Source organism: Apteryx mantelli, chromosome 1, assembly GCF_036417845.1.
Source record: "Apteryx mantelli isolate bAptMan1 chromosome 1, bAptMan1.hap1, whole genome shotgun sequence".
NCBI classification, from domain to species: domain Eukaryota; kingdom Metazoa; phylum Chordata; class Aves; order Apterygiformes; family Apterygidae; genus Apteryx; species Apteryx mantelli.
Genome location: NC_089978.1, coordinates 220,955,874 through 220,972,028, shown reverse-complemented (window position 1 = coordinate 220,972,028; position 16,155 = coordinate 220,955,874). Strand labels below are relative to the sequence as shown.

Genomic DNA, 16,155 nt, shown 5'->3' with positions numbered 1-16,155 from the left:
CTGATCGGCCCCATGCCCCGCCCCGTCCGCCCCGGGGCAGCCAATGGGAACGCGCGCAGCCGCGGGGCGCTGCCCAATGGGAGGGAGGGAGGTGGCGAGCTGTTTCCGGGTTCGCCGGGGCGGAGGAGGGGGCCGAGCGAGAGCGTCCGCTCTGCGAAGGGCGGCCGGGGGGGGAGGATGGGTCAGGCTGCCCCGGCGATGACGTCACGCCGCCCCCGGTGACGTCAAACCGCCACAGCAGAGCCCACCTGGATTCAGCTCGAGGAGGGGGGGGGCGAGGTCAGAGCAGGAAGAGACGCGGCCCCTCACGCCCAGCGGGGAAACTGAGGCACGGCCTCGCCGCGAGGCCTTAGGCGCCATGGCCGAAGGCGCCGGGCCCAAGCGGCTGCTGCGGCTGGTGCGGGCGGGCAGGCTGGACCTCCTGAGGGCGACGCTGCGGCCCGGCGAGGCGGCGGGCGCTGCGCTGCCCCACCACGCCGCCCGCCACGGCCGCCTCGACGTCCTCGCCTACCTCGTGGAGGCCCTGGGCCTGGGCGTCGAGGGCGTCGACGGCGACTACAAGCGGCCCCTGCACGAAGCCGCCTCGGCGGGCCGCGCCGCCTGCGTCCTGTACCTGCTGCAGAAGGGCGCCAGCGTCGACTGCCTGAAAAGGGCCGACTGGTAGGTCGCCGGCTTGAAGCTGCTCTATGGCGTGAGGAACTTAAAAATTAATTTTATCCCCCCCCATCCCCAAGCTAAACAGAGCCTCTCGGGGCAGGTTTGCCTCCGGTGGAAGCAGCAACGTGTTAGCGCACCCTGAGTGACGCGGTCAAAGAACTAGTTTCTTCAGGGTTTGCATTTCCCTCCTTATCTGAGTAGTGCATAACCAAATGACGAGCAAATGAGAATTGGGAGTAAATAAGTCCTATTCCGCGGACGTGCAGCAGGCCTGGTTAATGAAATTATTACATGCATGTAAAATCCTGCTCTTGGGGAAGGAAGCTGCTCTCTTTTGCTGAAAAAAAATAAAGCTTCTCCCTGTCAAACGAAAGGCCAGGGACGCCTTATTAAAGCTGAAATAACAGCACTACTAAGGCAGCGTCCCGATCCTCCTAATTACAGGCTGTGCCAGCTTCGTATCAACATCAGGGGGAGCAGAGGAAGGCAGAGATTTCACAAGCCGCATGCAAACACGCTTGCAGGCCTGGTTTCCCGTTCTATTCCCCCAGTACCCTTCTGTCCAAGGATAAAAACCAGCACCGTGTGCTTTCTAGGGCATGGCCTGGCCCTAGGACAAAGTCTTATTTGCATTGAAAATATACGCTGACCCGAGGCGCTGTATAGAAACAGAGCTGCCAGAAACCTTGAGCTCCCGGCTCCGTCGGCTCTGCCCCTATCGTCCGCAGCAGATGCGTGTCTAATCTGGTCTTAAAAATCCCCATCGCTGGAGATTTTATCTCCTTTCTCAGCGCTTTCTTCCAGTCCTTGTCTGTCTTTCCGACTGGAACGTTTTTCCCAGCGTCTAATCCCAATCTCTCGTGCTGCGGTTTAGGCCTATTTTTTGTCCGGTAGGACCGTTTTTTTTGTGCTGCAGCTTTTTCTGAATAAGGAATGTTTCTTGTCGCTCCTCTTAGCCATCGTGCGCGTCGGTTAGGAGGAGATGACCCCTCTCAGCGCTGGAGACTTGCTCCTCTTTCCTGGGAAAGCTCAGAGGTTTCCGTCCAGTGTTTGCGTGCACCCGGAGTTGAATGTTTGGGGAAAGGTTGTGAACGGATCAAATGGAAAACAGGCCTCTCACTTAGAGCAGTTCAGCTGTTGTCGTTGCTAACGTCCTGCTGCTTATATAACGCGGTAATTAAGGAAAATAGGGGTCGGTGCTAGCGAGGTCAGTGAAATTAGTCACCAAACTAAAGCTTAACGTGGGAGACGGCTGTGGGTTCACCGCCGCGAGTGAATCCTCAGCTGACGCCCATCCGCAGACAGCTCTTGGCTCACTCCTCCCAAGGAAGCTGTGGATCCAGCAGCCTCCCCGGGTGCACGGTGGGGAAGGGCGGACGTGGAGATAACGGGTTACCGGGGAAGAGAAACCGCGGCGAACCTGCCCTGCCGCCAAGCCACGGGAGCCGGTGGGGAGACGGGGCAGATGACGAGTTACGGGTTGGGATGTTTTCTCTTTCTAGCTTCCCCGGCTCTTGTGTTTAGCGAAGGAACAGAAAGCAGCAGATTGTCCTGAGGTCACGTTAACGGGTTTGCTTCCTTCCATACCTCTCGTAACACGCTGTGAACTTCCCGTTTAGAAAAAGCACTGACCTGCCTGGCTGCTGCCCTGCTCTGGACCCTCGAAAACAGACAGAGGGACAGCGAAGGGTCAGCAAAGCTGGAGCGAAGGATTTTTGTGCCGAGGGGACTGAGCTCGGGCTCCACTCCAGCCTTGAATCAGCCTTTCCCGTAAAGTGAGACCCGGAGGGGTCTGTCCAGCTTAAGGAGCAGAGGTTTTCTCTAGGGTGCCAGGTGAATCCAAGGAGTTTTAAGTAAAGAAGGCCCAGAGTCCTTCTGAGCCAGGCTTGAGTTCCCCCTGCCCCTTCCCAGAGAGGATGCACGTGCTTTCTCACCGCCCAGGCTGGGCTCGTTGTCCTGTCCTGTCCTGGCCAGCTCCATCTGCCACTTCTGTCCGGCCCTGATGGTGCGCGGCCCTTCCTGAAAGGCCATGCCGATCTCGCAGCCTTCTCGCTAGTAAGCGGAGGATATTCGGGCTGGAGGAAAGGGCCGTTAGATGGGTCCAACGGGCCCCAAAAATCCAGTTAATGCATACGTGAGAGTGGCTGAACACTGGATCAGGTTGCCCACACAGGTTGTGGAGTTTCCAGCCCTGGAGATATTCAAAACCCAACTGGACACGGTCCTGCGCGACCTGTTCTAGATGACCCTGCTTGAGCAGGGGGGTTGGACTAGATGATCTCCAGAGGTCCCTTCCAACCTCAACCATTCTGTGATTCTGTGATATGCCTGGACCCCGTATTACCTTCGTGGAAAAACAGTGCCACAGCCAACTTTAAAGCATGCTTCAAGTTCAGGTTATAGAACAAAAGCTGTCAGGCCTGTACAGCGCTGTCCCTCTCGTTGATATAATCACCCCGGGTTTCTTTCAGGACTCCCCTGATGATGGCTTGCACCAGGCAAAACCTGGAGGTGATCAAACATCTCGTGGAGCACGGAGCAAACCCGCTGCTGAAGAACAAGGACGGCTGGAACTGCTTCCACATCGCGAGTCGGGAGGGCCACCTCCATGTCCTCCGGTACCTGCTGGCCGTGTCCCCAAGCAGCTGGGACACGGAGAGCACGATAAAGAGGACGCCCCTGCACACGGCGGGTAAGGAGGGTCCCGTCACCGCTGGGCACGTGGGAAGAGAAGAGCGAGAGCGGGCTGTGGCGGCAGCGGAGAACAGAGAGGGGCTGGTGTTACGGTTTTTGTTTAGTTTGGAGAAGCAAAGCCTGACCTATTTTGATGCAAAAACACAGGGAAGCAGTTAAATGTTAACTCGATGAGAATTAAAGGAAGGGAGGTCAGCGGCGAGCGCTGGTGGCAGCTCACCTCCCCTCCGCTCCCGTCTGTGAACGCTGCTGGGCTGCATCTTTGCAGGGTTTCACCTCGCGACAGATGCCTCCTTTTAGCTGCCTTCAGATAAATAAACAGCAAAAATTAGGATTAATGCCTCTAAATGATGTGCCAAAGACTGAGCTTGTGAGGTCGGAGGGTCCTCAGTTCCCGTTGCACTGGATTATTGCCCTACTCGAAGCCTGTTTTTGTGGTGAATAATGTGGTGAATAATGGGAAAGGGCAGATCCGTGCCAGGATCACGCTCACGGTCACCCGCTGACTCCGACCTCCTTGGACCAGGGCGTTCGGGTCCATCTCCGGACTCCTAAAACTAGCAGAGCTGCTGAGAGGCACCTTTGGGGACCTGCCTGCTGCCGGCCGCTTTTACCAGCGCGGTTTATGGTCTTGTCGCTGGTTTTCGTAACGGATGCGTCTCTCAACACGATCCGTCTCTGTGCGAATGCCTGGTGGGTTGGGTCGTTATGGCAAATCGAAGGTGCAACATCAGATAAAGCATCAGGAATGTCATTATTCTCACGTTGCTCTTAAGAAGGTAGCACAGAGTGGTGAGAAATACGCAGGATAGTCCGTGCCGGGAATGTGCAGGCCCCGTTGTTAGAGTTGGAGCCCACCTTGTCCGATTCCCCTGCCTTGCTCTTTTCATTGGTTTCAAAGAACACATAAAGGGAGCGAACTGGTTTGAAGAACCACGGACAATAACTGTGCGTGGTGGGGAGCAGAAGGACACGGTTACCTGAACGATGACCCAGAGACGGTTTGGATTTGGTTTCTGACCTTCTGACTCTTTCGCTCCGTCATCCTTAAGGCCTGGGTGCCTAATTTATGAATAGTGCATGAATGAGGATAATAGATGCCTCCATTAAATTCTTTAAAACTTAATAAGTTGAGTGGCCCAAAACTCCGTTAATGTAGAATTAAGTTTGTCCTGCCGTATACCCTTCCTGAGGACCTGAGGCTGAAACATTCCCGATCGCTGAGCGGGGATTAGCCTGAGTTTCCTGGGGCTCGGCAGTGTCTCCGCAGGGGATCCCAGCAACCTTGGGGCTCAGCAGCCACCTAAACCCATTTCCCAAAGAGCGTCATTGGGATCGACTCTCTGAAAAGATCCGAGGTGCCGTGAGGAGACCTCCGCTGTGCTGTAATTAATCTGCTGGGTTATGTCGTTCCGTGGTTGTCATTCCCGTTACTTGGCAGGACCTCGGTGGTTGCCCGTCCGCCGTGCCGCGCTCATCAACGGTGACAGCCTGAGCCCACAGGTGACATCTGTGTCTTAGTCCTTGTGCTTGACCTGGAAGTGAAAAATAGCCGGTTTAGTTGTTGGATGTTTCAGGCTTGGCAGTGAGGAGCAGGTTGCCGGAATAAAAAATTGGGTAAAACTTACTTTGCACACACCCGCAGTTCTCCTGCCCCCTCTCAGACCCTCGTTTGGCCCTGCACCGTGTCTTCTTTCTCCATGTCTTGGCCAGCCGGCTGTGCCCACGGCCCCCCCTCAGCCCTCTCCCCGCAGAGAGGTGGACGTTGGGTTGGCACCTGGGGGCTGAGGATCGGGGACGGGGGGTCGGGAACGGAGTGTATGTGGGGGAAAAGGGGTGGTTTTGAGCTTGAGCTTAAGATCTCCTTCCTGCTTGATGGTATTTCGGGGCCAGGGGTACCGTGATGGTGGCATCTAGCGCCCAGTTCTCACCTTCTTGGTGCTGGTGCCACCATCCCCATCACCGGGGACGTTAGACAGACGCGGCCCCGGAGGCGGCGGCATGGGCGAGGGGCCGGAGACGGGGCTGGAGCTGCCGGGGGAAATCACGTCAGGCGAACAGCCGTCTCCGCAAGCTTATATTCCGGGCTGTGGATCTGAGCCCATTAACCCGTGACCAGTCAAGCTGGCTTCCGGGCGCAATTATCCTGCTATAGATGATGGATCGTTTTCTCCCAGGGCGATTTCTTTTGGGTTGATTCCTCAAGCTTTGCTGCTTCGTATATCCGTAGCCTGAGGCGAGAGAGCGGGGGCGACGTGGAGCGCGACAGCGGGATCGGAACGCTGCAGCTTTGTTGTGTCTCTGTTGCCGTTAAAGGACGTAATCGCCTTGCTTGGTTGTTTTTTTTTTTCTTTCCGGATAGCTTGGGTTTTTCTAAAGCCTTCGTTTGAGCGCGGCTCTCCCTGCGTTTGCGTCAGCTCGGGCGAAGGGGTGATAAACGGGCAGGGAGCGGGAGCGGAGATGCGGGAGGATGGGAAGCCCTCGTCGGGCTTTGCTGCCAAAGCGCATCTATCGTGCAGCCGCGTCTGACGGTTATCGCTGGTAACACGCGTACGCCGGGGCCCTTCTTCCCTCGCGGCCTCGTGTAGCAGCTCTCGGATTGATTAGATTTGTTTTTTTCCTTTAATTTATTTCATTCGTTTTGCAAAATGACCTATGCCAAAAAAAAAAGAAAAAAAAAAGCCAAATTAAGTCTCTCCCTACGCTGCTATAACGCAACGCGTTTAAAAAAAGAAAAAAGACAGACTATTTCAGTGCCTGACATTCAAATCCTCCCCATGCTGTTGTTGTTTTTCCCTCCGAGGCGCTGTCTGGGCGAGGATGCTTCGCCGGGATGGGGAGCTGGGAGCGCTGGGTGGTCTGCGTGGCCGGGGAGGGCCGGCAACACCGTCCGGCTATGCTCCGGCTCCCGGCTTTGCGTTCCTTTCGCTTCTCGCACGGTTCGCTTAAGGGATTAACAAATGCCAGCGAGAAAAGGTCTTGGTGTCGGCTTCGTCGCCACATGTACCCTCTCACACGCGTGCTCGGCCAGTGGGGGCAAACGGGGCCTCTATGCCGTGCCTTTTCTCTGTTTTATCCGGTGTTTTCCTATAGGATCAGGGGAGGGGAAGGCTTGAGATCTGGAGACAATGTTTTAATTAAAAAAAAAAACCCAAACAAAAACTTTGAATTTAAAACCTCTTGGAACTCCTTCTGCACCAGAAACCCGGTTAGGTTCCGCCGTAGGCAGAAGGGGGCACAAAAGCGTGAATGACCCTCCTCTTCCTCTCTCTCTCTCGCAGCGATGCACGGCCGTTTCGATGTGGTGGAGCTGCTCCTGGAGCGGTAAGCGGGCTTCCCCTCGCTCCGGCCGCCCACGCGCAAAGACACCGGCTCCGTTTCCTCCGGCTTTTCGCAGCCGCTTACGGGCCTTTCAGACAAACGCGCTCTGCCGACGGGCTCGGGCTTTGCTGTGACATAAGCCCCCGTTATATAACGCGGCTCTTTCTCCGTGCTGATTCATTCCCGTTGCCTGCGACGTGTCCGAGGCTGTACGATAGCAAGAAAACGCTTTTGTGGCAGCTCGGGCTGGGCGCAACTCCTCCAAGCCGGACTGAACCTCTGGGCTTTATTTTCAGGCTGCGGCTCCCGGGTGACTGCTGTGAAGCGGCTTTAAATCAGCCCGTGCTCAGCCATCCCGAGCCCGTTGCCTTCCTCAGCAGCGCTGCCTGCTGCCACAGCCCGCAGCGGCTTTCCCTGGCATTGCAGCAGAGAGGAAGCCGGAGCCACCGGCAGCCACGGTTCCCTTTAGCCGGCTTGTTCCAGCCTCGCAAACCGCTGTTCGCTCGGAGATCCTCCGATCAGGGGGGCGAGGGAAATCGAAATGAAATGATTTCCCTGCGGCTCGAGCCAGCTGAGCCGGCCGAATACCGGTTCTCTGACCCCAAAAGCATGCAGCCGCCCCCCAGCAGGGCTGCGCCCCAGGCAGTCAAGCGCTGAGCAAGGTTTACGGTCTCCGGACGGGCTTTGTACAGGTCTTTTCTGACCAAATACGCTGATAGTCTCCCGTCCCGCCGGTGTAAAGCGAGTGGCGCAGTAAGGATTTTGGAGATGCCAGCAGCTCTGGGCTCAGGGATGGCTTTTGTCTTCGCTCCCAGGTGCCAGTACAAACCTGACAGCAGGGACAACTGCGGAGTCACTCCCTTTATGGATGCTATCCAGAACGGGCACGTGAACGTTGCCCGGCTGCTCCTGGAAAAACACCAGGTAGGTGCCAGAAACCTCTTCTCCCTGCTCCGGGACCTGTCCCAGAACTGCCGCAGAAGGCAGTCCGTGTGCTCACCGTCACCAGATTGTAAAGAATCGATTCGGGCAAATTCCCCCCTGGAATCAAGCGAGATTTGGCCAAGTGAGGATCGAGTAAGACTGTCGGAACTGAGCTCATGGGGTAGATTTCACCTCCGAGGGCTCATGGAAGGGGAAGGGAGATGCCAGACAGGGGCAGAAGGGGACGGGGTTTGCCCGGCGCTTCGGGGGCGGCTGTGTCAAAGCCCGGACCGGCGCTCAGGAGCTGTTTGGCGGCAGGACTCAGCGTGGCGGCGCTGAGGGTGGGTAACGCGGAGGCGTCCGGTTGCGCCAGCAGCAGCTCATCTCCGGCCTCCCTCTCTCGTGACAGCTGCCGCTCCCGTGCTGCCTCCCAGTAATCTCTGATTTCCTCTGACTTAGGAGGCATAACAGAGGCGTCATTAGAGCCGATTGCGCGCCGCGAGAACCAGACCGCTGCATTATTTATTGGCGGCTGAGCTTATGCGAGATGCTTGGAGCCCACCTAATGGCCGATTCGCACGGAGACGGTGCTGCGCCCCCCTCCTTCGCCCTCCCCTGGCCTCTCCGCTGCGCCGGCTCCGGTGCCTCTCGGACGCGCCGTGCCAAACTGGCGTGGCTCGCGGGTCTGGCGGAAAGCCAGCACGGCGAAAGCAGCGCACGGGTTTTTCTGCCGCATCGGCAGGTTGAGTTGGCCTGCTGAGCTGCCGGCATGGCACGGAGCGGGCCAGGAGCATGGGAAAGGAACACGTGACCGTGCTCTTCAAGGTCAGCGAACTCGTAGAGGCAAGGGCCGGAAGAGATCTCCTGAGATCGTCCTGCCCGTCTCCCTCCGCTAAGGCAGGATCCTGCTTCTCTCTACCTTCTTCGCCACCCCAAAAACTGGAGATGGGTTGTGTTCTGGAGGGACCAGGCCGTCATAACAGCTACTATGTGCTACAACCGAAAAGAGAGTGGGCCTGATTCTCCTTTTTTTGCACTAATTTTGCTTATCGCTTAACAAGCTCAGCAGGTTGCTGACATTGGTCTGCAAACGACGGCACGTGAACCAACCGCACCAGTCCTGCTGGTGGCACCTCGCACGTTCGTTGCCGTCATCGTGGCCGCGGCAGGACGACTCGGCTCTGCGCGTGGGCTGGCGCTTGTCATTGAAGGTTTGGTTGGGCCGAGCGTTGCTTTCCCTTTCCCTCCTTCCTGCCGTTTCAGGCCTGCCCTTCAGCTGTGGACGCGCTGGGCGCTCAGTCTCTGCACCTTGCGGCCATCACGGGTCAGGATGGAGCCATCCGCTTCCTCGTCTCCGAGCTGGGGGTCGATGTCAATGAGAGAGCGACGGCCCTCCGACTCACAGCGCTCCACTATGCAGCCAAGGTGGGTCCCCGTTCCCGTGCTTCCCCTGCAAAGTCTCCGCCAGCTGGTGTGAAGGTGTGAAGGCTTTGCCTTCTTCATGACTGGTGGAGGATTTACGTTCCTGGCTCATCCCATGTCACTGTCTATCTACTCCTGGCCAGTCCCATGCCCTGATTAATGGTTTTTAGACCCTCGTCAGGTGTGGCCAGCTGTCTGCACAGTGGCGGTGGGTATCTGAGTTGCTCATGTGCCTGAGATGTCTGTGAGGGTGACAGAGCACTGGAACAGGTTGCCCAGAGAGGTTGTGCAGTCTCCTTCTCTGGAGATATTCAAAACCCACCTGGACATGGTCATGGGCAACATGCTCTAGGTGACCCTGCTTGAGCAGGGGGGTTGGACTAGATGATCTCTAGAGGTCCCTTCCCACCTCAACCGTTCTGTGATTCTGTGACTGCGCTGAGGGTTTCTAAACCCTCCTGCATGGCCTGTGGCTGAGTGTGACTGAGCAGGAGCACAGGGGAGTGGCAATAGGTCACAGCTCCTTTACCACCCATCTGGTTGTCTGTGCCATGGAGGAGACCGGAGCCATATCTCTGGTGAAAGTTAGGCTCCCAATCTGTTGCCTTTGGACCAAATTGCAGTACCTGAAGGGAATCTGCCCCACTAGTTACCAGGAGCCATAGGTGCCCAGCAGCTCATGAGATACGACAGGTCCTCACCAGCGTCCACTCGCTCGCCTGACACAGGAGATGGGGCTGAATCGCTGCTTAGATTTCCTCTTGCTCTTTCTTCAGCAACTTTTGTCCATTTTGGCCAGATTCTGGCCTGCCCGTGCTCAGGCAGGAAGGAGGCGAGGTGGGGAGGCGGAGGGAGCTCCCCGGGGCTTCTCCGTGTCCTTTGCGCGGGAACTGTTTTGAATTCCAGTCAACGAGGGTCGTTTGAGCGTTCTCCTCCTCCCATCGAGGCCGCAAGGCCTGGGGGGCCGTGAGTGCAGCAACGCTCCCTGGGTGCGCAGAGAAGGTCCCCAGACCCTCGCCACCAACCCCGATCCCTTCTGGAGCCCTGCTGCTTCACGTCCGCTCCACGCTGTCGCACCCGCGGGTGCGAGGCGCTCCCTGCCCGCGGAGAGGGAAGGTCGCGCCTCAGGAGAGCTCCCGACCTCGGGAGCTTTAACATGCAGCGCTCAGAGCCCCGTCTAGACGAGCAGTGGGAACGGAGCGGCGTCCCCGTGCCCCGCTCCTACAAAAGCATCAATGACACTCACTGAGAGTGCTGGCAACAGTATTCTCCTCCAGCGGGACCCAGCCGTGGCATTCGCCGGCTCCCACAAAGGAGGCCTTTCTCCCGGCTTCCCTTCCTCATGCGCTGCGAAACCAGGCTGAAAGCCCTCTTGGTTGCCAAGGGTACGTTTAACAGCAAGGCTATTGGGGGAATATAATGTGCCTTGGAGAAGATCCCAGCTCCGTCTTGGCGAGCGGCTGATTGGGGAGCGATTTGATAGGTTTCTCTTCCTTCCCGAGGCTCGGTGTCACTTTATATTTACAGCATCATTTGTTTGGCTGGTGGTATTTTTTTTTTTCTCCTTATTACTTTGCATTTATAAATACATGAAAATCAAATTACGCTTTCAACTCAATTTGCTGCCAAGGCTGTGGCAGCTAAAGCGGTTCCTGGCTTGCCGGCTTTGCCGCTGAGAGAGGGTGCGTGCGCAGCAGCGAAATGGGAGCCTCGAGCAGGGAGGAATAAGATGCTACCGAGTCGTACGATAACAGGGGGAAAGAGTGGGCGGCGGGGCTGAAAATCGGGGCCTTCCGTCCTCGGGCCACGTGACGAAGGCTAATTCGTTGCAGCAAAGAAGGAATTACAAAATCAGGCATGTTATTTAGGGAGAGAGAATTTTATTTAAGGAGAGGCTTCTGCAGAGAGGAGGGGTGCGGGGGCTGGACTGCATTTTCCCCTGCAGCGTTAAGAATCACCTACCGGTGGAGGAAAGACGGAGGACACGGTGGGTCGCGAAGGTGCGCAAGCGTGGCCTTTGGCGTCTTCCCGTAAGGCGTTACAAATCCTTTAGGAAACGCCAGCGCCCGGGGGTAACGCAGACAGATGCCTAACGGTCTGGATTGGCATCAGGTTCGGCTCTCTGGGCTGCAAGACGCCCTAAAAAAAGCGGCTCTAGACCTCTGTAGGAGCTGAACTGGATTTACGGTGCGAGGGGACGCGCCGCTTTATGCTGACATTTAGGCCTTTTAACAAACAGCCGGCTGCCAATTGCTAGAGGTAAGTCAGAGATCCTACGGCTCTGTGGCCAGCTGCAGATAAAAGCAATTTAATTGAGTTATTTGACCGGAGACGAGGATTGGAGAGGAAAAGGCAAGATCGGTTGACAGTTTCAGCGTGCTTAATTTGCTATTAAGAAACGTCTTGAGGCCTCGCCGCCCCGTCGTAAGTCACTGCTCGTTTGCGCGTTAAATCCTCTGCAGCCATCGGCCGAGGCAAAGCCGTGGTGGGAGCCAGTTCTCCAAATTCCTCGCCAAAGTCCCCCCGGCTGTGCGAGGTGAGTCTGCTGACCAAGGGGGCTGGTGAGCCACGGTCAGGAAGATCCTACAGGATCCACAGTCATCTAAAAGTAGATTGGGGCCTGGATCTGGACTGGGCTGCATCTTTTGCACCTGCCTTGCCTAGGCACGGCTGTAACCGTGGCCTGGTTTTAAGTACTATTGGTCTTAAACGAACTCTTAATTTTAAACATTGTGTTAATTGTTGGCAGAGAGAATTATGCCCCAGGGCTGCTCAGCCTCCGGGTCGAAAGAGCTGGCGTGGGCACCCAAGGCATGCAGACGCGCTGAGCGGGGGCCACGCTCCGGTTCCTCTCACGGGCTGCCAACGGGAGAGCTGGAGAAGGTGCCTGGTGGCATCTCCCTGACCTATTCCTGCAGTGATAAAGGCAGTGAGGCCACGTGTCCGCTCTGCCGGGGCAGTCCCTGGCTAACGGACCGGATCTGCACGGCCACAGGCAGCTGGCCTTGACTTCCAGCTGCTGTAAGCTCCTCTGTGCCTGGACCAGCTCCTGATAGCCCCAAATTTGACCATGACAGAGTAGACCTGGGCCCTTCCCGGTGCTCTTTTCTGGCCGGTGGTGTTTCTGCTGGATGCAAAGGTGAGAAACTTTGCAAGGTCGGTCCTGCTGAATAATTCCCTGTGCTCACCCATGCAGGAAGGACACGCGCCCACCATCGAGACGCTGCTGTCCCTCGGCGCCGACGTCCACGCGAAGGATGGGAAGAGCCGTTCTGGTAAGGCTGCTGGCTTCTTCGTTCGCCCTGTGTGAACGCGAAGCCGGGTTTCTCGCGGCTTTCGTTCGCTGGCTCTCTTCCTTCTGGATTCTCCGACCTCTAATGACGGGCTTGAGCCCGTGTCATGGCCTTTCCCTTGGGGGAGGAAGAGAAGCACTCGGTCGAGTTTCTCTCTGCCCAGCTGTCTGTTTTGCATGAAACTTTCAGGAGCTTGCTCTCTTTGGTTCCCCTACTTCTCCACCAAATTTAGCTAAAATTAGCCAATGCAAAACTATTAGGGTGGGCAGACAAGCGCAGGGACTGCGCAACCTCCTGAGGCTCGATTCCTTAGCAAGCTGCTTAAGAATGGCCCGCGAGCAAATAATAACACAGAACTCGAACGTAAATAGAGTTGCTATAGTAATGCCGGTAAGTTGGCATTCCCAGCAGGAGAGCGTGAAGCATCTTTTGCATCAGCATCTCTAAAAAAAAGAAGTATATATAAATGGTTTCAGCTGTTGCCAAAATTGGCAACTTCCCCGGTCTTCAGGTTTGCTTCATAACACGCTTCGGCGGTGAGCATGAATCTCTCTCTCCCTCCGCCCCCTTAGTGAGCAAGTTCAAGCTCTGCTGAACTCGCCCAACCCAGGGACGTTTGTCACGGTTTCCTGCGCCCGTCGCCTGCCTCGTTCGCCGGCGCCTTCGCCGCGGTAGTGTCAGTGGGTCCTGGGGTGCTTCTCACCCTGCCTCCGCTCCCGTCCTGCGTGGGGTGTCCTGCTCCCGCCTGCCGGGCCAGCGTCGGCCTGCCGATTGCAGCGGGAGCTAGTGACCCTCAGCACAAAGGATACTTGGTGCTGCGCAGGATTAGGCCGGGAAAACAGGATGGATTGGAGGGTCGAGTAACCGGTGAGGAGGAGGTCAGGGAATAGCCGGGGTAAGGTGGGCCGATGGCTTTTCCGCCGGCGCAGCTGGGCACGGAAGAGGATGTGTCCCCTGCCTGCGTAGGTTTAGTCACCCCGTCCCCGTTGCAGATGGGCACAGCCGTGGCAGCTGAGCCCTGCTGGGTCATCACACGGGTGCTCGGCTGGGTAATGTGATTGGGAAAAGTCATCTTTCGCCCTCGGCGTGTTCCCTCTGCGGATTCCATTTCCTTCACCGGGAAGCCGACGGTTGCGGCTGAAGCAGATAGAGACTGAAGCCGCCGGGGAATCTCAGTTCCTTTCTTGACATCCTGTCTCCCCCACAGCCCTGCACATGGCCTGCGCGGGGCAGCACGCGGCCTCCGCACGGATCCTGCTCCGCGCCGGGCTGCGGGACTCCCCGGACAGCACGGGCACCCTGGCACGGCAGCTTGCAAGGAAGCCGGATGTCATCCAGCTTTTCCAAGATATGGAGGTTAGTGCATGAAACCAGCCGAAGAAGAACTGTTGTATTTCAGCACGGTACGTTTGTTATCGCGTATTCAGATTTAGGCAGCCACCTGCTTAAGATGGTGGGATTTTTACCCAAGGATTGAGCGGAGAGCTCAAGCTTGACACGTGGGAAGCGTGTTTAGGAGAAAGCACGCTTTAAATAAGATTATCTCAATTAGATGATGGACGTAATGCATCTGGGCTTCCACGCTCCTGCATGACCCCGTCCTGGTAAATTCATGGCCGCTCTTCTTTCACTTCCAAATTTCAGGGCTGAACTACAACTCTTCAGCTCTGCTCGCACAGCAGCCAGCACATCCAAATGGCCGAGACCGCGGCTCCCCGGATAAAACCGCTCAAGGGAAGCGCCCCACATAGATGACCTCTGGGGACCCGTATGGCTTGAAGCCCTCGGAGCCTGCCTAGCTCTTCATGGGATGTTTCAATACATCCTGAAAGGAAAGATAAACCTGGACCACTGGTTTCTAAAGCCCTCTGTGGACCTCCTCTTCACGAACCTGATAAGTGGCTTTAAGTGACCTCCTCTTTCAGTAGGCTGAGCGTGGTGCAGCATAAATGAGCTCTCGGTGACTCTCCCTTCACCAGGACTGAGCGCTGCAGTGGGCAGTGCAGGCAAGCTTCAAGCTACCGCTGCCTCCTACATCCTTTCCGCGAACCAAGCCTGATCCCAAAGCCTGGTGAAATCAATAAGAAAGACCTAAACCTTGTGGTGACATCGAGGGTCTTCAGATCAGGCTGAAGAAGAGCTGTTTGTTCTTGCAGGCAACCTTGCTCGGCACTTCTCACCGCCGAGGAACTTAAAAGAAATCCCGCTCTTCGAAGTGCCTGGGGAGACGGCTTAATATTTAATGCGGCTGGTAAGTCTCTAACAGTCTGGAATACGCGTGAAGCTAAGAGCTGCTGTAGCTTTTTGGTTTTATATATATCTGGAATGAAAAGCTCGGTTTCACACTGAAACATAACATGCCTCTGTCTGTATGTAATGTCGAGGCATAAAAAAGAACGGGATTCCGCAGGTTTATCGGTAGCAAATGATAAAAACCAGAGAGGCCGATAACTACGTGGGCTGGGCTTGCGTTTTGCTCTGCTTTACGCTTGGCCCCGAGCTGTCGTGGTCACGTCACGGTTTGACGCCCGGGGCCCGCGTGTTCCCGGGCGGGTTTAAGACGATGCCGAGCTCCGTTCAGTCCTCCTCGTCGGAGGATTTTTGGAAGAGGCTGCCGCTGCCGTGAGTGCTTCCATGAATTTGGCCCTGGCCTCCATAAAGCAAATCAGGAATACCGCAGCCTGGTCCGTGCGAGTGCGAGGGGCCGCTCAGCTCCCGGGCGGCAGCAGCAAGAGGAAACTCTCCCCCTTTCTCCGCGTCCGCCCCGGTGCTGGCGGGAGCCTCTCCCGAGCCAGTTCAGCTCACTGATCCGTTGGAAAACGACTTTTTTCACCCCCCGGGTTCAGGGTTGAGGCGGCTGGTGGCAGAGGGAGCCGGAGAGGGTTTCCCCTTCCTCCGGCGCTGCTCCCGGTCGCAGCGTCTGGCGCGGGGCGGCCGTGTGGGGCTGGGAAACTCCAGCCCTGCCGCGAGGAAGCGGCGGAAACCGGACAGAGGCGGTGAGAAAACAAATCTGTGAAACACCAAAAAAAAAACCAGCCTGAAGCCTTCTCGAAACTGCACCGGCGTCTTTGCGCTGCCGCCGCGCTGGGCTTTTGCCGCGGACGGGGGGAGCGCGGCTGCGCCGACCCGGAGCACAACCCCACGTGGCTGGTTTGTAAAAAAAAAAATCCCCCCTCGGGGTGTTTTGGGGCAAAAAGGGGGAACGGGAGAGCAGACGGGAGGGAGAAGCGAAAGCAGCGTCAAAAGGGGAAGTAGGAGCAAGCCGGAGCGGGCGCCGTGGCGGAAGCGAAGCGGCGGCCGGGGGAGCCGGTTTTCAGGGACGGCGGTGGCATCGGAAGGCTCTGCCGCACCCCAGGGGATGGAGGAGGTGGGGGCGGAGGGGTGGAGGAGCAGAAGGATGGATGGATGGGATGGAAGGATGGAAATACCAGAGATGTAAGGTGGGAAGAAGAGAAGGAAGAAAGGATGGGAGGACTGGAGGATGGAAATATCAGAGATGGAAGGATGGAAGACTAGAAGGATGGGAAGATGAGAGATGGAAGTATGAAAGGATGGAGGGATGGAAGGATGGGAGGACAGAAGGATGGGAAGATGGCAATGGAAATATCAGAGATGAAAGGATGGAAGAATACAAAGATGGAAGGAGGAGAGATGGATGAAATGAGAGCATGGGGTTGGAAGGACAGAACGGTGGGGGGATGGAGGATGGAAATATCAGAGATGGAAGGGTGGAAGGCTAGAAGGATGGGAAGATGAGAGATGGAAGTATGCAAGGATGGAAGGATGGAAGGACAGAAGGATGGGAAGATGGCAATGGAAATAGAGATGAAAGGATGGAAGAATA

At 56.7% G+C, this 16,155-nt stretch overlaps 1 protein-coding gene across 2 annotated transcripts; it reads left to right on the top strand.

Moving 5' to 3' along the window:
* Positions 1 to 130: 130 nt before the first annotated feature.
* Positions 131 to 15,122, top strand: ANKRD16 (ankyrin repeat domain 16). Of its 2 annotated transcripts, XM_067317572.1 has the most exons (8): positions 131 to 660; positions 3,129 to 3,349; positions 6,633 to 6,675; positions 7,488 to 7,596; positions 8,860 to 9,021; positions 12,215 to 12,293; positions 13,519 to 13,667; positions 13,956 to 15,122. In XM_067317572.1, exons 1-8 carry the CDS (start codon positions 359 to 361, stop codon positions 13,959 to 13,961), a joined length of 1,071 nt encoding a protein of 356 aa, XP_067173673.1. In that variant the 5' UTR covers positions 131 to 358; the 3' UTR covers positions 13,962 to 15,122. The 2 variants fall into 2 exon arrangements, with proteins under 2 accessions (XP_067173673.1, XP_067173671.1); XM_067317570.1 differs by lacking the exon at positions 13,956 to 15,122 and having other exon boundaries at positions 13,519 to 13,679.
* The last annotated feature ends 1,033 nt before the right edge of the window (positions 15,123 to 16,155 follow it).

What these genes read in the sequence shown, in the direction of transcription:
- ANKRD16 (XM_067317570.1), top strand. Translation starts at nt 359, where the DNA reads ATGGCCGAAGGCGCCGGGCCCAAGCGGCTGCTGCGGCTGGTGCGGGCG. An exon ending in GACGCCCCTGCACACGGCGG is followed by an intron (nt 3,350 to 6,632) that starts GTAAGGAGGGTC and finishes TCTCTCTCGCAG; the next exon opens with CGATGCACGGCCGTTTCGAT. An exon ending in GTGGAGCTGCTCCTGGAGCG is followed by an intron (nt 6,676 to 7,487) that starts GTAAGCGGGCTT and finishes CTTCGCTCCCAG; the next exon opens with GTGCCAGTACAAACCTGACA.